Source organism: Cetorhinus maximus, chromosome 7 (genome assembly GCF_964194155.1).
Source record: "Cetorhinus maximus chromosome 7, sCetMax3.hap1.1, whole genome shotgun sequence".
NCBI lineage: Eukaryota > Metazoa > Chordata > Chondrichthyes > Lamniformes > Cetorhinidae > Cetorhinus > Cetorhinus maximus.
Genome location: NC_135885.1, coordinates 25224666 through 25248931, shown reverse-complemented (window position 1 = coordinate 25248931; position 24266 = coordinate 25224666). Strand labels below are relative to the sequence as shown.

The 24266-nt window shown below is 46.0% G+C and overlaps 1 protein-coding gene across 1 annotated transcript in view; it reads left to right on the top strand.

Annotated features, from left to right (window-relative positions):
- The window catches only part of relt (RELT TNF receptor), a 93761-nt gene that overhangs the window by 59087 nt on the left and 10408 nt on the right, over positions 1-24266 (top strand). The window contains exons 9-11 of the mRNA XM_078545236.1: positions 4189-4291; positions 15219-15437; positions 18474-18648. Of these exons, the coding sequence (XP_078401362.1) occupies positions 4189-4291; positions 15219-15437; positions 18474-18648 (497 nt within the window). The remainder of the gene's footprint in view (positions 1-4188; positions 4292-15218; positions 15438-18473; positions 18649-24266) is intronic.

Below are 24266 nucleotides of genomic sequence, written 5' to 3'. Positions count from 1 at the left end.
AGCAGAATCTGCCAGGTTTAATAAAAAAGAAACCTGTAGATTTTAAGAACAAAGTCTTGTCACTTTAAGTTTTAAAAGAAATGGACCCCAATTGGACCACGAGCCTGCCAAAACTCCCACAGCTTGGCACATTCAAAAAAGCCATTCCAGAATAAAAAAAAGGAAAAAATCACCCAGAAAAGAAATGCTCCTACCTTAGAAGTTTAAAACAGGGTTAAAAAAAAAAGAAGGGCCATGATTGCCAGGGAGTCCACCAAAATTGGGGAAAGTGCGGGAAACATACACAGAGAAACTGACAGCTGCAGAAACAACCAGAGAGGGGGAAAAGACGGTTACTGCATTGACAGCTCTTAAAGGGGTAATGAAATTTAAAACTGTAACTACAAGAAAACACAAACAGCCATGGACAGCAAGTTAGAAGAACCAAACGCATTTTTGCTATGGAAAAGGCTAAACCAGACCCAAGAATGGGAATCTTGGAGAAGACAATTTTTAATTTACAGAAGAAATACAAGATTAAATAAGGAATTAGAAGAAATACAAGTTGATCATTTTTTATTCATCTCCACAGCCAACATATAGATCCATACTCGACAACATTTTCAGTTGCTTTTTTAAACTCCTATTAAAGTGCTGAGGGCAATAAGAGACCCCAGAGGGAGGGCAACAAAAGACTCTAGCGCAGGGACAGCAAAAGACCCCAGAAGGGGGAAACAAATGACTCTAGAGCTGGGCAACAGAAACCCCAGAGAGAGGGAGTCAAAGGACCCCAAAGCGAGGGAGTCAAAGGACCCCAGGGCGAGGGAGACAGTGCAGAATGAGCAGATGGGTATGAATGAAGAAAAGCTATCTGAGATAACTCAGAAGAAGCAAACTATTCAAAAAGTAAATAAAGCTGTTCTACAGGAAAATGTTCATTTCAGAGCTGAACTGAAGCTTTGAAACGTAAGATTCAAGCTGAGTATATACCTCTGAAAACGCATGATAAACTGAAGTCTTCAAAGAACCAAACAGTTCGAGATCTGAACAAACAAATCTCTGAGATGACACAAAGGTATCAGGAGGAAATAACGACCCTCAGTTCTACAGTTGGCAAATCAAAGCAAGAGTTGGGAAAACTCAACCAGATGTACGGCCAGACAAAACCGCAGGCAAAAAAGTCATGCAAAGGAGTTGCAACCCTGAAAGACTCCTTGAAGAATCAATATGGAGCCCTGGAAAAACATGAGGAGCTAAAAGGAATATTGAATATTACTTCAGAAAAAGCTGCGTTGGAACTATTAGTAGCAATGAAACTATGCACTGAAGCCCAGAGTGAATTGGCAAGAGGTCAACAAGAAATAAACAGTTGAAAGAACAACTGATTGTCCTTCAAGATCAAATGCAAAAGGAATGCATAACCATTCAGCAACATGAAGAAATGAAGATAGCAGAATGGAAGGACAGCAGAAGAAGCTCGAAGAGACTTTAATGAATTACAGGAAAGCTCAAGCTTTGCAAAGAAAAGGAAAACCTGTTGAAAGACCTTCACATGTTTCAAGAATCCCTTAAGACATAGTTTGCTCTTCTGGAAAATTATAAAGAGAAGCAAAATGAATTGAGCACCACCCTGTAAAAACCGAAGAACCAGTTGGCAGAGAAGACTCAGCAATATTCAATATTCCAAGAGGAAGCCGAAAGCTACAGGAAACAGACTGATTAGCTGAAGAAACAGTTGAATGGAAAAGAGGAGACGTTGAAAGGAAAAGCCATAGAACTTTCCAAACTGTGAACGGATAATGACACCCTGAATTATACAATTACAGGACTGAGGCAAATTAAGACTTTGCCGGAGACTGACCTGGCCAACAATGAATCCAAAATGAAGGACAACGACAAAGTTCTGTTGCAGACAAAAAATAAAGACAGAAATTAGATCGGAAAATGTAAATCCAACACTGAAGCACGAGGCACTAGGAGAATGAAAAGCTGAGCTGAATGAAAAGATTCATAAGCTTGCCAAAGGATTTGCTGAAATTGTGAAACAGGTAGAAATTATGCAAAACATCCACGTCCAGCACGAATATGATGGATGTCACGGAAAAAGAAAATTTGAGTCCACTGTAAGCATGAACGGAAAGCACATTCCCTTTGGAAGACAGCTGAAAAATCCATCGTATCAGAAAAAAGTAGATGAGTTGTTAATAAAGAGAAACTCAGCTCAAAAGAGTGCAAAAGGCGAATCAAATGGAGATAGCCAAGTACCAGAAACACAGAGCACTACCACCATTCCTCCAAAAGTGACAGACTGGGATGTGGAAGAACTGTCAAGCCTCAAGACCGTCTGAATTTATAAAGTCAGAGACTTGAGATGGTGGAGCAGGGATAGCAAATAAATAGTTACACTTTGTTGGGAAGGAACGTTTTCTTTGGAGAAGAAAGGGGAATGTTGTATGATGTTGTGGCGCCTGCATGCTATTGTAATGTAAAGGTGCTCAGCAGAGCAAGTGTTAATGTGGGATTGGTGAAAAGCACTGCCCACTGGATGATGTATAGAGTCACATGGTAATAGATTGAGAGACCAGGCTAGAGAGAACACTCTGGAACCAACCTGCATGGAGATAACAGCACCCTGTATGACAGTAACTTGGGATCTGTAAATGGTTAAAGGTTAACAATAAACGGTTCACATTTAAATATACAAGTCTCAAGATCTCATCACAGATCTAAAGAACCCATATTACAACAATATTTGCACTTCTCTAATTCTGGACAGAATTGTGCGTTTTCAGTCATAATTGCTCCACCATTGGTGGCCCAACCTTTAGTTGCCTAGGTCCCAAAGTCTGGAATTCCCTCTCTGCCTCTCTACCTCGCTTTCTTAAAACCTACTTCTTTGACTAAGGTTTTGGTCACCTGACCTAATGTCCCCTTGGGTGGCTTGGTGTTATGTTTTGTTTCATAATGCTTCTGTGAAGCTCTTTGGGACATTTCATTACGTTAAAGACGCTATATAAAGATTTGTTGTTGTTGTTGTTGTTTACTCCTTCATGTCCTGTCCTGGAGCCCAGTGCTCAGGGAAATTGGATAAAGATATCCGTTCTCTGACAGCCACACAAGCCAGCAGCTCACAGACCAGATGCTTATGTGACACAGTTTTCCTGCTCCCTGTGGAGACAGCCTCAATGGAAGTAGCCTCCCCACAGCAGGCGGGAGGACCATTGGAGCCAGACGCTCCAAGCCCCATTAACAGGGGCCCAAGGAAGAATGGCTGACCCCACAGCCCTGCGGTTTCTTCCATCGGGCTTTCCCTTCCTTGCTGCGGGGCCTTCTGCCTTCCTCATGCTGCATAATTAATTTGATTTCGCTTCCGAGGGCACCTCCATTTTGAGGCTTCCTCGAGTTCTCCTACCTGCCTGGGCAGTGCCTATCACTCCCGTAAGGCGGCTGAGGCTCCAGGGTGGCCAGCCCTATGATTGGATGGCAAGCACCAATTAGGAAGCCGCCTCTGAAAGAACAGCTCCTTCGGCCTAGCTCCCAGCAAGTTCAGGATCGAGACCACAATTTGGTCCCAATGTCAGGGTCCCGAAGACCATGGTAAAATCCAGCTCTGGGAATCTGACAGTCACCTGTGTGTTGATTTTCACAAAGTAAAGAGCATGGGAGGGAGACGATGAAACCTTTGCCTGTTTATCCAGTAAATAAAGATGTGTAACCTGTCTGGTAAGAATTTCCCTTGATTGCTCTGTGTTTGTGAAGATTATACTTGTTCAGTACCACAAACTGTACCTGAAAGAATGTTTTAGAAATACAGGACTGAGGAAATTTTCAGACCCCTTTAATGATATTGCTACAAATAGCAACCAGAGGAAAATCTATCTTTAATTATAAAATTTAACTCCCAATAGTACTGAGTGTAGACGGGTTTTGTTCATTGTGTGCAAGAACTTAAAGCCCAACCTGGTTCCAGATTCATTTGTGAAACGTCAACTTCAAACAATTGTATTTGCGTTTCCATTCATTTCTGTGGATGGTTTTTAAGTGCAGTATAAAATAGTGCAACAGATCTCTTCCTGTTGTGGGCTTAACCATCTGCCTTTATCATTGAGAAGCAACACATTAGAGGCCTTCTTCCATAGTCAATAGCATTGGATAATTTATTAATGCACTTCATATGCAGCCAGGGTTACATTCTTTTCTTCACGACAGAAAATGCTGCGGCCTTGGATGAGATGTTAAAGGAGTATGAGAGGAAGGAAGGGATCACCAACAACAACATGGCAGAAATCACCAACAAGAATATGGCAGAAAAGTAAGTTTTCTTTCACGTACATACGTTCAAATCTGGGGTCAAAAGATCTGATTTTGCATGTGCTCTAGTCCTATTGTGGATTTATCTGGAGAAAATTGAGTTGGATGCCCGTTTTGTGCCCCCATTTGATTTTACTTGCCGTTGAAATCAGCGACAGGTAAAATTATGCAGTGTTTACAATGGGTGTCTGACCCGAACCCACCCAATTCCTGTCAGGTGTATCGGATTAAAATCGAGGCTATAGAATTTTATAGCACAGCAAAAGAATATTCATCCCAACGCATAAATACTAGTTCTCAGCATGAGCTTTCCACTTAATCCCAATCCCATGCCCTTCTTTCCTATCCTTTAAATTTTTTTTGCTAATGTTTATCCACTTCCTGTCAAATGACTATTATGGATTTTGCTTCCACCATTATTTCTGATAAGACATTCCAAGACTGATTCCCCTCCACGGGATTTAGACTTCTTGTCTTAACAAACTTCTGCTTAAAACAAATTCTCTCTTCTCTTCTTTCGGTAAGCCTACGAGTCATTGAGAGCTGTGTTTCAGAGTAATAATGTGCTAGAGTTGTAGAACCTCATTGGAATGGCTCTACTGATGCTTATTATTTTTGTTCCAAATCAGTCTGAGATCGTCTTTGTGGTTGCACGTGCTCTAGTCCTATTGTGGATTGAATGACTTAACACATTGTCCTTTTGCCTCTGGGGCCTGGGTTCAAATCCAGACCAGTCTGATGGGATGAAAGTCTCATCTGCCTGCTGACTGATTCAAAGTGTATTAGTGAACACAAACCCATAACAAAATGACCCCGAGAGACCTGAAGCTTGGCTCATCTGAAAATATGTGACACTGATGAATTAAGGAATGATCTTGGGTTAAGGGATCCTCGAGGGGAGAATTCCGGTCTTTCAACAACTTATTCCAAAACTCATAACTGTATTCTCTATACATGTTTACAGTTTCACAGTAAATAACACAGTGAAAATCTTACCATCTTTCTGTAGAGTATCTTATACCAGACCTGGCAATGTTTGATGCTCCCAATGGCGGCCTCAAATTGGAATGTTTTTCGATTTCCCACGACTAATATCCATTGCCTTGAGCACAGTTTATTTTTGTAAAACACAGTTTTAGTTCACGGGTACCAACTAATCTGAAAGGTACTGTTGTACCTCCCAGAATGCTGATCAAAATCTCTTTTAGTGGAAGTGATCAGTGCAATCCCTCAATGATGATATGTGCAAGCACCATGCCTTGTGTTGCCTTGGTGATGCCGCTGTTTAACAAGCTGCTTCTCAATTGTTCTATAAAACATCAAATGGAAATGGAAATAGAAATGAAACCGCTCTTCTCAAGTTATGCTCGACCTCGTGTTCCACCCCCCCTGTTATGGAAGATCCGTCCTCTGTTTAATGTTCAGTGGCCGGACTGCCTCACTGAGCTGAGCAGTTAGGGGAGACTTTCCTAGATCTGCATTACCCAGGGGTAGCAACATCTGGGTGGCTTCCTTTTAGGGTTGCCAACTGTGATTAAATGTATTCCTGGAGGTTTTGTCACATGACTTGCCCCACGCTCTTGCCATTAGTTGGCCAATGCCTCCATCCTCCTGATGCACTGCCTTCCTACGCCAATTGGAAAGGAAAAGGACACATTACCTGTCAGCCAAACAGCATTTTGTTCCCATTTTCAATATCTTTATATCTGGTAAAGAGAAATGTTCAAAGGAAATGGCAAAAAAAATACAATCTTTTTTAATATCCCGATGATTTGCACACAGCAGTGTCCTGGAGATTGATTGTCACTTCCTGGAGACTCCAGGCCAATCCTGGAAGGTTGGAACTCTACTTTACAGATTCTGAACCATTTGGGTTTGTGGTATTTGCTGTGCTCCACTGATTTGGAAGCAGTCCATGCCCAAATGCTGGACAATATCCAGGCTTGGGCTGACAAATGGCAAGTAACATTCACGCCACACAAGTGTCAGGCAATGACCATCTCCAACAAGAGAGAATCCAATCGTCGCCCCTTGATGTTCAATGGCATTACCATCACTGAATCCCCCACGATCAACATCCCGGGGGTTACCATTGACCAGAAACTGAACTGGACTAGTCGTATAAATACTGTGGCTACAAGAGCAGGTCAGAGGCTAGGAATCGTACAACGAGTAACTCACCTCCTGACTCCCCAAAGCCTGTCCACCATCTACAAGACACAAGTCTGGAGTGTGTTGGAATACTCCCCACTTGCCTGGATGAGAGCAGCTCCCACATACTCAAGAAGCTTGACACTGTTCAGGACAGAGGAGCCGCTTGATTGGCACCACATCCACAAAAAACATTCACCCCCCGCCCCCTTGCAATCGTCCACTCCGCCTACCAATGGTGGGCCGCGTTCCCCACCATGGGACCTTGGGAACCTCATTGTAATGCATCAGCGTATCATTATAAGGCCAGCCCACCGGGCTCATTTGTGCCCGCTGGAATTGCCTGCCCATGTCAGCAAGAAAACACACTGATGCATTTCACAACAGCATATGTAAGGCGTGCACTTGGCGGGCTGCACTTCACTCAAGACTTTAAGGTTTGTTTGTCTACCTTGCTTTGGTCAGCACTCGCAGTCATCAGTGCCAGGCTTCACAAACAGCACCACATCACTTTTAGGGGGGCTCATGGGTGGCTTTTCAATGGCTGCAGGGCTAGGGCTTGCTTGGGGAAGGAGGAGAAGTGGCCTCAGGCAAGGGAAGAGGCTGCAGGATTAGAGCTGCAATGGGGAGGGAGGGTATCCCAAGGTGTATGTGGGGCATATGTTGATCTGTTCAGGTGGCCTCAAGATGGTGAGGGCTGAGGAGGCAGTCTCCAGAGGAGATGAGGGCTGATGGAGATATGAGGGTGTGAGAATGGGTGGTGATGTACCTTGAGTTGGCAGTGAATGAGATGCCAGTGAATGTGTGATCAGCTTGAGTGTGTGAGTTTAGAGTGATGAGGTTGTTGCCATTCCCTGGCTGCATGGATGAGATCATTCATCCTCTATCTGCACCGGATGGCCAACCTCTTCTGTGCAGCATTGGCACTGATCACCACTGCCATCACCTACCAAGCCGGAGTGGTAATGTTGCTGCCCCTCCAGCAGCCAGAGCGGGGGTAAAGGACATCACAGCGGGCCTCCACGGCATCCAAAAGGCACTAGAGGGCTGCAGTCTTCTTGCCTTTCGGGCAATGTCTTCTCTGCTGCAGTCCTGGGCTGGAAGCACTGAGCGCAGCTGTACTTTAAATGTGGTGCCTGGTGTGATGAAGCAGCGAGGTGACGGAGTGGCAGGCGAATTGGAGCCCGCTCACCATCGAGCAGTGTATCCCAGGAATGCATAATTAGTTTGGGACGATACGGCGTGAAAAGCCCTAGGTGTTGGTCTGCCTAAATAATCGCCAGGCCTAGATGCCTTCTCAAAGAGCTCTTCCTTTCCTCAAAAGCAGTATTCATAATAAATTGATTTTTTTTTTTGGTTCATTATTTTATGCTGCCCACTTTTGAGCTTGGGAATTTCCAAAATTTCAAATCCTGCTCTCTTTAAATCCAAGATATAAATGGCCTCTAGGTTTTGGATACCGAATGATCATTAGTAGGAAAGTAAGAGGTTGTTTTGAATCCACTACAAGCGTTGCTGTTAAGAAGTTTAATCACAGAAAAGAAAGCTGTATTCTCACCTTTAACTGCCCTGTCAATTTGCAAGCTCAGATCCTCGCTGGCTGGGCATATTAGAACTGTAGAACTGGCTGATGATCAACTATTATGACCTTGCCCTCCCACCCCCCCCCCCCCACCCACTCCACCCGCACACATCCTACTTGTGAGCTGAATAATTTCATCCTGTCGCACACTCAGCAGGAATCTGCAGAGTTGATGCAAACAGACAAGAAAGCATCTGTTTGGCAACATTGAAACCTTAGCTCAATCTAAATTCAACGCAGAACGATGGTGAACTCACCAGCCCCCTCCACCACCCTGCTTAAGTTTGCAACATTTTAAAATACAGTCAAGAGATGAGCGACTCGTCAATTATTTTTTCATGGATTGCTTGGTTTGTTTTTAATGTCTATGTGCCTATTTTCTGAGAGAGCGTCTTCAAACAGGGTGTTGGCCGTAAAGTCAACAGCAGCAATATTTTTAGTGTGATTAATCATTGGACACATCACCAACCACCCAGTCACAAGCAAGATGCTTGAAGACTAGATGGATGGCCTCCTGTCTCTGGTGACCTTGGCGCAGAAGCACAGGCCTGTGGGTTACTTGAAGAGAATGGAAGATTGTATCAGATGGCTGGCACCTGTATAGATTGCTGAATGCACACACACTCAGGTGGAGCAGTGAAAACATGCACCATTGATAGACACCATTACCATTCATTGTGATTCGTTATCAGGCCTTTCTAAGTAATACGATGAAGGATTTTGTGTGATTGTGTGTATTGTAAAAAAACGCCTCAGTAAACTTAGTGTCTTCTTAATTTAAAGCCAATTCCACCAGCTGCTATTGTTCAGTTATTTATAACAGCATGCTGTGTTTCGTCTAAATGCTTCCCCCGAGTCTGAAAATTGACTTTAAATCCTGGAATAAGTATTTAGTTGACTTTAGAAAACCCTGTAGCCACTGACCCAATGATGTCATCAGCACTCATTGCTTAATCTACAAAAGCAAATTTACTTAGGATCATCCTATCTTACAAATATTTGCCGGATTCATATCCAATTCTTTTCCCACTTATTTTAGTAGAAACTAGTTATCACTTAGTCATTTCCTGACTACACAAAGAGAGGAAAATATTATTCATATTTCTTTGTGACGATTCCATTTTAAAGTGGCCCTTGATGGTTACACGCCCTCCTTATTTATTTAGTGAAATCTTTGACCGATGCTTTCTCACCAGTCTGCAGATTACGGTCCTGTTCTTGGCTGGCCCTTGTATACTGAATCATTCAAATCTTATAATTTGTTGTTCTTACCCGTGGTTTCACTTATGTCTGTCGTATTTATTGATCACCACCTTTTTCGTCATTGAGTATTCAGAATACTGAAATACTCATTCACTGAAAAATTAATTTTGGTCATTATTAATTGATAAGCTGGGCTACCCATCCTACATTTGGGAAATAAGGGAAAGAAAGTTAAAATAAGATTTAAAAAATAAGATAACCAATATGTTTTTATGAAGTAATAAGCTGAGATATTCACCCTGCGGGAATATGGACTGAATGAAATGAGTCTTAAAGCTGAAATTCAGACCACGAACATGTTTCTATGAAGTAGTTTATTTGAAGCATTTCTTATATCCAACAGCTTTGATTCAGCAGTTCACTTAATTACCTTTTTTCACACACACCCCTAAATTCACACTAATTATACTCAGAAATAATATTTGACAAAAAATATTTCTTTTCACAATGAATTTACTTTCATTTGCTTTACTTGGCTTGACTCTAGTTTAATTAGATTGACCATTTTTCTGTATGGTTTCTACTAATCATTCTCTACATCCCGAGTGTCACTCTCAAAATCCTCAGGCTCAAAGTCTACATCTACAGCTATTTCCTCAATGTTCGATCGTACTCTGGCCTGAATTTTACGTTCCAAGGTCGGGTGCGCGCCTGACCTGAACTCACGTAAAATTGCGCAAAATAACTTTGGGCATGCGTCCTGATGTCATCACGCACGCGAGCAATATTGAGGTTGGCGTGCGTGCAGGAGTCGGAGCCATGCCGGTCGACAATTAAAAGGCCAATTAAGACCATTAAAAAGAATATTGATCGAGATTTTGCGTTGCCTGCAAGATTTTGCGCTCATTGCACAGGCAAAACGGGCAGGCCGGCAGCACATTTTTATCAAATTGTGATCCAAGGGCGGGATAAAATGGGTCTGGAGCATTGCCATTGTGAGTAGTGAAGAGTTCGGAGATAGTTTGCTGCTGGTTGCTTATTGAACCTTGACACCTTTATCTCTGTTTTTAGCTTCAGTCTTTGCATTGCTAGCCTTCATTTTAGGACTCGTTGGTGTCTCCAAGGCCCCTGGAAGATTTATACCGTGTGGACCCTTCTGGTCACCTGACAGCCTTCTGTTTCTCTGGCACTGGGGATTGTGTACTTCACTGGAGGCACCTCCTCCTCTGAGGAAGAGAGAGGCTGAAGGGAGAGAAGGCTAGGTGTCCGCAGGCAGCATCCAAGGGAACGACCTGTGGGAGGAGAGGTGCAGGCTTGGGGGCGCAGGGCCGGCAGGGAGTCCAAGGCAGAAGGGGCCGCAGAAGTGGCCACTATTCTGCTGTCAGAATGTACAGGTAACGATGCAGCTACCTCAATATATCAGAAGTACAGCGCTGAAGGAGGCTCTGCCTCTACAGGGAGACTATGACCTCCATATGTCAGATGATTGGGCCAGAGATCACTTCCAACTGTGTGGGTGGACACCCCATGCCAGTGGCTCTGAAGGTCTCAGTGGCACTCAATTTCTATGCCTCTGACTCTTTCCAGGGCTCAGTAGGGGATCTGTGTGGAGCCTTCCAATCAGCTGTCCACAGTCGCTTGAAGCTGGTGACAAAAGCTCTGTTCAGGCGGGTCATGACATTTATTCATTTCCAGGCGAACGAGGCCAGCCAGGCTGAGTGAGCCAGAGGGTTTGCAGCGATTGCTGGGTTCCCCCACGTCTAGTGTGCCATCAACTGCACACATGGCCATCAAGGTGCCAGCCGCTGAGCCGGGTGTCTTGTGAACAAGAAGGGCTTCCACTCCATGAACTTGCAAGATTTTTTGTGACCACAAGATGCAGGTTATGCAAGGTACCCTGGCAGCTCCCATGATGCATACACCCTCCAACACTCCCAGGTGCCAAGGCTGTTCATGGCTCCAGCTCAACTGGGTGGATAGCTGCTGGGTGACAAGGACTGTCCATTGACAAGGTGGCTTATGACGCCTCTCCAGCACCCAAGAACAGAGGCAGAACAGCGTTATAACAGGAGTCATGCCTCCATAAAGGTGGTGATAGAGAGGACCATAGGTCTTCTGAAAATGAGATTCAGGGGGAGCACTGCAATGTTCTCCAGAGCGTGTATCTCTTTTATAGTCGTTGCATGCTGCACCCTCCACAATCTGGCTCTGGCAAGGGGGAACCCACTGGAGGATGAGGATTTCAAGGCAGCTCCACAGGCCGCAGAGGATGAGGCCAGTGGAGCCTGGGGAAGAACATGGTGAGGACGTGGGGGCTGACCTCTGGAGCCTTCAGGGACACCAGGAAGGCTTATGACTCAGCGCATCTTCAGCTAGGTTGCCAAGACACTGTTTCCACCTCATGCCAAGGGCGTCGCCCCTTAACTAGATATTTGAATTCAAAGTCCACTCGGTACCTGTGCAATAAAGTTTAGAGCCCCTCATGTCTAGTATGAAATACTGGCATATCCTGCACCTAGAAAACAAGTGAAGCGTACTCAGGCCATTAACACAAAAGCAATATTTATATGCTCTTGGCACTTACAGACAATGAATATAACATTATAAGGTGTTAACAGTCACACCAGTAAACAACTTAACAAATAATGACAGAACAGAAGATCACCCATGAAAAGTCCCTCTAGCACTCACGGTGATTTAAACGAACATTTGCAAGTGCTATGTCTTGGTGCCCCCCCCCCCACCCCCCCGCCCCTGCTTGCTGCCAATGGCATTAGAGGTAACCTGCTGACTCAGGAATTGTGTCAGCCCTGATGACCTTGGTGGTCGTCCTCTGGCCAGCAGACCCTGCACAGCCACTACCTGTGAGAGTGCATCCAGCACCATGGCTGGGCATTCCTCAGTCACTGCGGCTTCATCAGAGACACGGTCACTGGCAGAGAGGCGGAGGAGCTGCTGTCGCCACCCAGAGCACCCCGAGAGGAGCCCGCAGAGACGGCACGAAGCTCATCTTCCAACATGCGGTCAGTCTGGTCCTCCCTGCTTGCCATTGATGGAAGGGCACCTAGCAGAGATACTAGGTGCCTCACCCATCTCGCACACTGGCAGTGACCTGAGGCCATTGCCTCTGTGAGGGCTTACAGGTTCGAGCGCAACCCCAGACACCCCTGACTCTGTTCCTGGAGCTGCCTCTCCATGAGAGTCGCCACTCTGTCAATGGAGGAAGCAGTGTGCTCTGGGTCAACGCAGTGCTCACGCTCCACATGGACTCCTCCATAACAGAGACCGTGGCACATATACCCTCAGGAATCTCAGCCAGATCCTCCTTTGGATCCCGCTGGACATCCAGCAACGGCCACCTATTAGACGACTCCAGAGGCTCATCATCATCTGCCTTGGACTCAGCATCGTCCTGGTCTCCAGCAGTCCTCTGACAGCTGGTGCCCTGGGCGCTATGTGCCTCCACCAGTTCCTCATGTGACTGTGCTGTGCCCTCCCCACTGTGCGCTGACATTGTAACCAACAATCTAATGACCACCGAGGTGCTGGTATCTGCGCTGGTGCCTGGTGCAGAGAGGGGGTGTGACGTAGGTGCATCCGACGGGCACTGGTCCTCTGGTGCCAAGGGTGGCTCCACTGGGTCCTGCAATCGTTTGCTGGATTGCGATTCTCGGGGCGAAAACAATGTGTCATTAGTACTAGTCATCACACCATCACTGTGCATTCTAGGCGGGCTGGTGAGACAATGGAGATCTGCATCATGACGCCATCTTCTTTCAATGAACAATGGGGACTGAAGGTTTGAGGTTTCCATTACAGATGAGACAACACAACAATGTTTACTCACTCTGACATTCTCACATCTCTGCATTGCACTCTTACCTTCGTCAGAGACCCCTGCCTCTCTATGACCAGTGGACCAAGCTGGGCGTTGACACTCCATCTCCAGGGCATCCATCTTGTACCTCATCAGAATCATCAAGTTTGGGGGGCTTCCGCCTGCTCTTAACCTCTCGATGGTGTTATGGCTTCTCTTCTCCTGAAAGGACAGAGGAGCATTGATTAGTCCACTCTCTACCTGCAGCGCCTTTGCAGCCTGGCCAACTCCACCTGAGGAACACCTTGCAGGGCACATCTGAGTCGTGGCCCTCAACCCATAAAGCAATCAGACCAAGCAGCCAGACCTCACAGCCTTGGCTGGCACTGATGTCAGTGATCGTCGGCATTCAGGCTCTTACACCCCTGAGCACCATGGGGGGAGGGCCAGCCCTTAACACTTCTCCACACAGATCCATACCAACTCAGTACTCACCCTTGCTGAGTGCAGCAGATTGTTGAATCTTTTGCAGTACTGCACCCATGTGCGCCGCACAACCTCATGGTCGTTGACCTGGGCTGCCACCTCTGCCCATGCTTCTTGGTGAGGTGTGGTGGCCTCCTCTTGCCATCCCTGGGTATCAAGTTGTCCCGCCTGGCACTGGACCTCCTCCACAAGGATTCCCAGGCACTCATCCGAGAACCGGGGTGGGGGGGTGGGGGGAAGCGAGTGTCCACTGGACTTGCCCACCAGCCTGGTGTGCCCAGCAGGTGCAGATGCCATTGCTATTCCACACAAATTTTTCTTCCTCAAACTCGACAGCTTCCTCTGTGCCCCCTGGCAGGGAGCTGCCTCTACTGCTTTTGAATCCCCTACCGGGTCACCATTGGACCCGGTGCCCGACAGGCCCCCGCCCTCGCCCGGCCTTTCCGACCAGTGAAAGGACACGTTTCACACTGGACGGGCCTTAATTGGCCACCCGGCGTGAAATCGCGTTAAAAACGTGATCTTGATCGGGAGCGGATTCTACATCTGCTTCCGGGCCTCCCCGACTTCGCGCAGACGCCAAGCGTGAAATTCAGGCCTCTGAATATTTCATTATCAGTGTGAAAGGTAACATCTGTTCAGTGTCACTGTCTGCACTTTCAGTGCTGGTTGAAATATTGAACATTTGATGATAGACCAGATTAGGAGTTTATCTACCTTGAGCCAAAGTAATGAGATTCCTTGGCAATCCTACCCAGCTGTTATATTTTCTGAAATTTTTCAAAAGTGTTTTGATTTTGTTTTCTTTATAGGAACAGCAACAATCTGTGGTTCGCTCCAGGGCAGTAATTGTACTTTACCATTCATGCAATACATTGAAGGTGGCTCTTTTTTCCATTTTCTGCACCAACATTCACATACTTCTGACCGACTGCCAATAACATATTCTGGCTCTGACTCATTACTATAATGAGGATCAGAGAGATGAAAGCTTCCTTAAAGAGTCTGTCTTTTAATTGCAGCATTGTTTTTTTCTTGCATTCTGTCACTCTCTGTCAACTTCTTGCCTTTTTTGCTCTGGCCTCTTCATCTTCCCTGGCTCTGTGTCCTGCCTGTCGCTTTCCCTTGCCAAGTAATAATGTGCAGAATTATCTCAGAACATAAACGGGCCTGAAACAAATGAAATAGGAGGGGAAAAAAAAACCAAATGAAATATGAAAGAAAGTTGGAGATTTACAACATAGGTTTGTTGCATTCTTTCTTGCAATGTATAGTTAAGGTTGGTTAAAGCGGTGCCGGTGGGGCCATAGTGTAGGCAGGGCCGCAAGGAGGCCAAAGCACCATGCCTCCATCCCACCCCCCATCCCGGTAGGGGTGGTTAGATGTCAACTCCCCAACAACATACCCCTTGTTCCAAGGTATCATCCCACCTAGTTTGGCTGAGATTCGTCCAAGGATCTTGGAACAGTTTGGCAACAGCAGTTTGCCAATATATAGTGTGTGTGTAGATATATATCAATGTTCTGTTGGACAATGGTCATATCACTGTCAAGTTCTATTCAGGAAGCCTCTTCTCTACCGTCAGCATGAACCCTGCCTACATTTCCCTCATGTTCAGCACCCAAGCTATTAGCTTTACCAGTAAAGTAAATTCTAACAGATTTCTCCTTTCCCTCACCTTGTCTACAGGTTTGCTCCATTGCTAAACATTCCCAAGCTATGCAAACACCATCACGTTCACACCGTGCAGACCTCAGCAACCCTGCTGGGATCCAGCTGTACACGGTGCAGTCAAAAGAAGTGGCCGGAACTTCTGATTAATCCGACCACCCGGAACATCACAAAACCTGTCAAAGTGGGAACACGGAACAGCAGGCCCAGTGAAATCACTATCTTATCTATCGGCAGGTAAGCAGCTGCACTCAACAGTATATTCTGACTGAAAACAGAAAATACAGGAAAAACTCAGCAGGTCTGACAGCATCTGTGGAGGTTGACGTTTCGAATCCGTATGAGTCCTCTTCAGAGTATATTCTGATTGCATTGTTTTCAGAGAATATCCATGAATTCTCTACAGCATGAAAGTTATTCAAATGTACGCTATGCCACAATAGAGATTCAATTTGTCTATGAATTGTCCACCATGTTGACGTGAATTTTACATAACATTCACAGCGCAGAATCAGTCCATTTGGCCAAACTACCCCACCTTCCACACAAGTCTGTTCATCATTCAAAAATGTTTATTTGGACTTGTTAGTTACTGTTAATTAGATTTATTTATTCACCCTCTCCCCTCCTTCGTTCAGTCCTTCCTTCCCATGAAGTCACTGATTCTGGTTGAGGTATGTTTTCACAGGTGTCAGCCACCCTCCCAGTACTTCACCCGTGTGCCATCATTCTCGTGTGAGTCCGGGCAATGATCATCGACAGGTTATTTAGCCATGAGGCCTGACACGCACGAGCGTAAAATAGTGCGTGATGACGTCGGGCGAGCGTCCCAATGTCATCGCGCACACTCACGTTTTTTTCAGTCGGTGGACGCGAGCGAGAGTCGGCGGCACGCCCGCCGACAAGAGGCCTATTAAGGTCCTTAAGTAATTAATTAAAGTGAGTTTTTCGCTGCCCGCTTAGCTGTTTGGTTGGCGGGCGGGCGAATAGGCCAAGCAGCCTTTGCATTTTTTTGCAAAACCTCATCCACGGGTGGGATGAGGTTCCAAACAGTGATTTAAAAAAAAGCAATAAAAATTTTTAAAACTCATTTTTTTCACATGTTCCTGCTCATGTGACAGAGTCACATGTGGGGACATACTTTCCTTTTTTTCTCAGTCTTTATTTTTAATGTTTAAAAACCTTCAACTCCCTGAGGCAGCTCTGTGCCTCCAGGGAGCTTTCCCTGAGCGCACCCCCAGCGCGTGCGCACACTTCAGCGCTTGCCCTCCTCCCGTCCCCACCCCGGCAGCGCTGAGTGATTCAGCGTGCCTTTTACACTGGCTGGCCGTTAATTGGCCAACTGGTGTGAAATTGCGGCTGGGGCCCGGTCGTGGGTGGCGGACCATTGCGCAGCTGCTCCCGGGCCTGCCCGACGAGGGGAAAATCCTTCCCCAAGTTTTGCCCTAGAGAGAGAGGTGCATGCGCACACACACACACACACACATAATCCAGTAGAAATCACTAGGCAATGGTCGGAAGGGACATGCTAATTAGTTTCACAATCAGGACAAGAGAAGTGGGACCATGACAACTGTTCTCACTTAAATTAGATTAACATTTCATCCCATTGCCAGTAAAATACTTGACGCTTAGTCAGCACAGAGTGTGAAATACATTTCAGTATTTGGATGTACACATATCTGATTGCAGACATATGAATTAATCTTTCTCCTGCTTCCCGTGTCTTATGCACCAGCTTACAATAATCACAACCTGGTGTCTCAAATTAAGGACCTTCTTCAAAAACATCATCACATCCCCAAAAATAATTACTTGACCTCAGTGTAGAGATTCAACACACATTGTATTTCTATTCTGGAAAATTATGGGACTAATATTTCTCTGGTCAGGAAATTTCCCACCTCATGGGCTGGATTTAACACTCCCCGCCAGTGGGTTTGAAGGCAGTGGGCACGCTAAATCCAGCGGGTGGCCTGCCTGCCATCTACCCACCCACCCCTCCCCCCACTGCAAATATACCAGCGGCAGAGGTGGCTTTGGACATCCCACCTGCCAGTGGGACAATTGAGGCCCTTAAGTGGGCAATTAATGCCGGCATATAACTGGCAGCATGAGAGACCCATGCCAAGGGCCAACCCGACAAGATTCCCTGCATGCGCTGGTGGTTGGGGTGGTCCTTCCTTAACTGGCCCCCTGGGCCCATCAAAGAAATCCCAAGGTGTAACCAACACTCAGGTTGCTGCCCTCCCATGACCTCTCAAACCCTGATCCCCATCCCCTTGATGACCCCCAAACGCTTACAAAATGCCGATCCGTCGCAGCCTGCTGCCTCATCGCCTGAGTGCAGTACTGGCAGTGGCCACCGCTCCCGATGGCACTACCGATATGTCGATTGACCGACAGCTGGCTGAGGCGGGACTTCCTGTCCCTGAGGAGTGGAAATGCTGACTTAAATCCATTAACGGACAATTGGCCATTAAATGACTGTGAGGCAACTGTTCTTCCCCTGGGCGGCCCCCGTGCCCCCCCAGTCCCCAACATTAAAGTGGTGGGGGAAGGGTGCGCAGGGACCAGGGCGCCCTGTATAATTCAACCCATGTCTCTCAGGGAGTGAGTGGCCATCTTCAACATGTCATTTTCTTTATAGTTCTGTTGTAGAGATTGTTCATGATGTCCAGTCACTGATTTTCCACACTATCGTGGAGACAGCCCAAAGTAACTGTGGCACTACACAGAATACACAAAACAGTCATTTTCTTTAATGTCTGCAGTCTTGTCTTGAAACCAGACAGGACTGTAGCACTCCTTTTGTCCTATAGCTGTGGACTGGAAATTATTTTCCAAAATCCTTTGTCCCATATGTTTCACTTTGGACTGAGTACATTAATTCATCATCAGCAACCAGCTAATTCCTCAGGGCATTTAAATGCAGGAAATATGCTGACTGGAAGCTCTGTTCACCCCCCACTCTCTCCCCCCTCCCCCCCACCACCCAGAAGGTAATAAGGTTTTTCAGCTACTGATTGGAATTAGGTCACTTTCTGTGTATACTTATAGAAAACGTTATTTATATGTTTCCAGTAAAAGGTGCTTGAAGATTTTTTTGTGTAATATATAAATTATAACAGTGCATTTGTCTACATCATTTGAATTTCTGACTAATAGAATCATAATAAAATAGCCCTAATTCAAAGTGGTACTTCTGACATCAGGTCATGGTTCAACATAACACAGTTTCCAAATTTTCAATTTTTTTTTTTACTGTACCAGGTTTCGTGTCGCTCAAATTCCTGAGCAGAAACAGAATTTAATTGATGAAAAAATTCTGCCTGAGTTAAAGGACACTGATTCGATGGAAACTACCTGTGATGAGCAGGTGGGTCGTAAATCCCTGCTGGGCAGTATTTCGATAAAATGCCCAAAATACTCAGCCAATCAGCAAGAGGTAAGAAGAGAGAAACACTGGGGTATTTGACTTTCATGTCTGGACCAGATGTACAACTCCATCATGTCTGGGTCCATTTCTGTAATATCAACTTAGTACAGCTCTTCACCCACTTGTTCGTTAAGGGCTTGTATTGCTGTTTATTGTCCATCAGTTGCAAATAAACAAAGAACATGGATGGGGATGCAGGAGCAGGAAGAGGCCACAGCCTCTCGAGTCTGTTCCGCCATTCAGATGCATCATGCGTAATCTGTATTTTAACTCCACGTGCCTACCTTGGTTCAATAGCCCTTATTACTGTTGCCTAACAACAAGCTATCAATCTGAGATTTGACATTTTCAATTGGCCCATTCTCAACTGCTTTTTTGATGGGAGAGTCCTATATTTTCACTAGCTTTTGTGTGAAGAAGTGGATAAATTCTGAAAAGCCTAGCTCTAATTTTAAGGTTTTACCCCCTTGTCCTGGATTCCCCCACTGGTTTCTCACTATTCCCCAAGCCATCTTGTCCTCCTGACTTCCATTGGTTACGTGGGTGCTCTGGATGAGCCCCAAGAGGCATGGGTGGCTGCCATTAGCAAACAGGGGATATGCAAGCAATCTAAAGGAGTGACCTGCTTGATCTACACCACTAACCCCAGTAGACTTTCCAATGAAGGAGTTCTTCACTGAGCTTGTCCATTGCAAAAGTAGGGAGGTCATGTTGGAGTTGTATAGAACCTTGGTGAGGCCACAGCTGGGGTACTGTGTGCAGTTCTGGTCACCACATTATGGGAAGGATGTGATTGCAATTGAGGGGGTGCAGAGGAGATTCACCAGGATGTTGCCTGGGATGAAACATTTAAGTTATGAAGAGAGGTTGGATAAACTTGAGTTGTTTTTGTTGGAGCAGAGAAGACTGAGGGGTGACCTGATTAAGGTGTACAAGATTATGAGGGGCATGGACAGGTTGGATAGGGAGCAGCTGTTCCCCTTAGTTGAAGGGTCAGTCATGAGGTGACATAAGATCAAGGTGAGGGGCAGGGGTTTAGGGGGGATGTGAGGAAAAACTTTTTTACCCAGAGGGTGGTGACGGTCTGGGATGCACTGCCTGGGAGGGTGGTGGAGGCAGGTTGCCTCACATCCTTTAAAAAGTACCTGGATGAGCACTTGGCACGTCATAACATTCAAAGCTATGGGCCAAGTGCTGGTAAATGGGATTAGGTAGGTAGGTCAGGTGTTTCTCACGTGTCGGTGCAGACTCGATGGGCCGAAGGGCCTCTTCTGCACTCTGTGATTCTGTGAAATATGGCCCATTGTGGTCGTTCAGAGTCAAAATGCCTATGTTCAAAACCGTGAGACTTTACTTAACTCAGTCGAACAGTGAGTATCACAAATTGATCTGGACAGGACTGATTTGGCTTCTTAATTACCTTTGAAGGAACTGAATTAATAATTCAGCTGATTCAAGGTAGTTTGTACGTTAGCCGCACATCACACACACAGTCACAGAATTCATGAAATCACGGAATTGTTAATGCACAGAAGGAGGCCGTTCAGCCCATCATGTATGCAAGGGCTGTCCGAATGAGCAGGGACATGTTATTAATGAAAAATTAAACCTTTTATTTTATTTTTAATTTGCTTTTGGAAACCTCATTCCGCCCATGGATGAGGTTTCCAAAAAAATGCAAAGGCCGCCTGGCCTCCAACCGTTAAGTTGGACGGGCAGCGAAAAATTTAATTTAAACGATTACTTAATGGCCTTTTAATTGCCGGCAGGCGCGTTGCCGGCTCCGGTGTGTGCCCGCCAACTGAATTATCGCGCAACTGCGCGTTGATGTCGGCACACTCGGCCAACGTCAATGTGTGCCATTTCACGTTTGAGCAGGTCGGGCGCGTGCCTGCCCGCTAAGTGAAAATCTCTGCCCCATGTTACATACCGAGGGCTACTGTCACCTTGAAAGATTCAAAGATATTTTGGGAGGTGTTTCTTATTCGTTCTTTTGGATGTGAGCATTGCTGGCAAGGTCAGCATTTATTGCCAATCCCTAATTGCCCTTGAGAAGGTGTTGGTGAGCCACAGCCATGAACCGCTGCAGTCCATGTGGTGTCGAGGATTTCGACCTAGTGACCATGAAGGAACGTCGATATATTTTGAAGTCAGGATGGTTTGTGACTTGGAGGGGAACCCGCAGGTGGTGGTGTTCGCATGAGTCTGCTGCCCTTGTTCTTCTAGGAGGTAGAGGTTTGGGTTTGGAAGATGTTGTTGAAGGAGCCTTTGCAAGCTGCTGTAAGGCGAGCATCTTGTAGTTTGTACATGCTGCTGCCACTGGTAATGGAGGATGTGAATATTTAAAGTGGTGGATGGGGTCCTGATCAAGTGTGCTGCTTTGTCCTGGATGATGTTGAGCTTCTTGAGTGTTTGGAGCTGCACTCATCCAGACAAATGGAGAGCATCCCATCACGCTCTTGATTTGTGCCTTGTAGATTGTGAACAGGCTTTGTGTGCTATGTGTTGCAGGATTCCAAACCTCTGATTCGCTCTTGTAGCCACAGTATTTATATGGCTGGCTCAGTTAAGCTTCTGGTCAATGGTAACCCCCAGGATGTTGATAGCGGGAGATTCAATGATGATCAATGGAATAGTTATAAACAATCCAAACAGGGGCTCTGAACTGTCCTGTGATCATTTTTGTGTCTTCTCCCAAGTGTTATATTCAGTGTACTAAAATTGGAAATTAAGTAGTGCCCATTTGCACAATTTCCTCATTTTGGGGGGGGTGGATATTGTTCAGAAATAATGGAAATGTTAATTGGGAAGAATGTTTAAAAGAGCTGTTTAAGGGAAGTCTATGAATTAGAAGGCTCTAGGACTTAAGCATATAGGGCAACATTCTCCCCCTGTCAGTGGGGTAGTGGGGGGGGGGGGGGTGGGGGGGGGGAGCGGGCATGGGCGGGCGGGTTCCCGATTGGGGGCACGATGCCACTTTATGTGGATGGGCCAATTAAGGCCCGCCCAGCGTAACGTCCGCCAGGAAGCGCTATGCGCTCCCTGTGCGAGCGAGGGGGGCGGGGGGAGGAATTCTCTGAGCTGGGAGTGTGTTGCGAAAGAGCGCACAGGCCTCGCTGAGGCAAAGTGCTGCCTCAGGGAGATCACTGGAAGTTTTAAAAAATTTGTGGAAGTGGGGAAAAAAATTCCTGACATGTCTCCTCATGTGACATGCCAATTTCAACACTTTCATAAACATTTTAAATTTCTCATGAAACCTCATCCCACCCGTGGATGTGGTTTCATGTTTTTTCTAAAGGCTGCCTGGCCTCCCCACCTTTATTGTTCTTTTTTAAGTGGCTGTTGACAGTTTAACCTGAAAATGTAAATGACGCGGGGTGACAGCGGGATGCCCGCCCGACGTGACCCCACGTCACTTTACGCGGACCCCTGCCCCCCGCTTGCCAAACGGAAGATGCAGCCCATAGCCTCTAAAATATCATAAATAGTTAGAAGGATAGTAACAGACTTCAAGTGGGTATAAACAGAATGGTGAAATGGGCAGACACATGGCAGATGAATTTTGATGCAGAAAAGTGTTAAGTAATTCAGTTTAGCAGGGAGAAGGAGGACAAACAATATAAACTAAATGGTATAATTTTAAGTGCAGGAACATACAGACCTGGGATCTGCATGTTCACTCGTCTTTGAAGAGGGCAGGACAAGCTGAGGAGGCTGTGTACAAAAGTTTGGTGTATGGGATCTGTGGGTTTATAAATAGAGGCATAGAGTACTAAAGCAAGAAAGTTGAGCTGAACCAATTGATTAGGTTCCAGCTGGAGTATTGTGTTCAATCCTGGGCAACACTGGAGGAAGGAAGTCAAGGCTTCGGAGAGGAAACAAAGGAGATTTACTAGAATGGTAGCAGGGATGCAGGACTTCAGCTTTTATGTGGAGAGATTAGAGAAGCTGGGATTGTTCCCCTTGGAGCAGAGAAGGTTAAGTGGAGATTTGAAGGAGACGTTCAAAATTTTGAAAGGTTTTCAGAGCCCTGAATTTCACGCTCAGCATGTGCGCCAAGTCAGCAGGCCTGGAAGCGGATGTGAAATGCGCTTCCTCCTGCGATTGGCTCCCGAACATCATTTCAGGCCAATTAACAGCCAGCCAGTGTGAAACACGTGCTGAGAAAGCCTCAGCGCTGCCAAGGAGGGTGGGGGCAAGAAGAGGGCGGGCACTGACAAAAGTGAGGGTGCGGGTGGGCGCTTCTAGCGAGCTCCCTGAAGGCAGACAGCTGCTGTGGAGCTGCCTCAAGGAGCTGCAGACCTGGACAGATTAAATAACAGGAAAAAAATGCACCATACTGTGTCTTTGCAACACATTCAGGCACCTGACAGCAGAACTGCAAAAAACATCAGTCCCCAGATATCTTTTTTAATTATATTTCACCCCAGACATTTCATCCTGCCCTTGGATGAGGTTTTATTAAAAATGGGCTGCCCGCTTGCCTGTTTTGCCCGTGCGACAAGCGCAAAAACACATGGGCAACGTAAAACTGTGGACAATTGGGTTTTTAATGGCCTTAATTGGCCCTTTAATTGTCAGCGGGTGTGACTCCAACTCCTGCGTACACCCGTCAACCTCAATATTGCTCACGTGCGCGATGACGTCAGGACACACGGCCGACGCAATTTCGCACAATTTCACGTGCGTTCGGGGCAGGCACACGCTGTAAAATCAATGTAAAATTCTGGCCATAGAGTAAATAAGGAGAAAATGTTCCAAATGGCAGAAGGGTCAGTAACCAGAGGATCTAGATTTCAGGTGATTGGCAGACGCACCAGAGGTGAACAGAGGTACAAAAAGTCATGTATGTAGTGACTTTTTAGGGTCTAACATTCACTCTCTGAAAGGGTGGTGGAAGCAAATTCAGTAATAGATTTCAAAAGGGAATTGGATAAATACTTGAAGAAGAATAAGATTGTAGGGCTGTGAGGAAAGAGCAGGGACTTGAGACTAATTGGATAGCTCTTTGAAAGAGCCACACTGGCATGATGGGCAGATTGACCTCCCTCTGTGCTGTATAATTTTATGATTCTACGAGCTAAGCTAAGATTTCTGTGCAGTACTGAGGAAGTCCTTCGGATGAGACATTAATCCAGCTGCTTAGGCGACTGCTAAACGTCCCAATGACGTTATGGAAGGGAAGTAGCTGGATATCCTGGTCAAATTCAACCTGCACTAACCATGTTTTGTGGGGTCTTGTGTGCCAGTTTGTTACTTCATTAAGGAAGTGGTTTCTTAAAAGTTGCCTCTCTATGCTGTGGAAATGCTAAAGCTTTAAACTCTTGACAATACTTATCTGACCAGACAAGTATTGCGTGTCTTACTTTGTAATTTACAGTAGGTTGGGAATCATAGAAATGATTCATGCTCTGCACCTTTGTCAATGCTGACTACACATCAGATTTCATCTCCCAGCTGTTTCCCATTTCTTTTGCTATGTTTCCTCTTCAACGGTTTTGCCCTCCTGGGAAGAATTTTCCCTCCATCGGGGGGGAAATGCAGGAACGGGCGCGCCTCTGATCGGTGCCCTCGATTGGGGGCACACTGCCATTTTACATGGGCGGGCCAATTAAGGCCCGCCCATC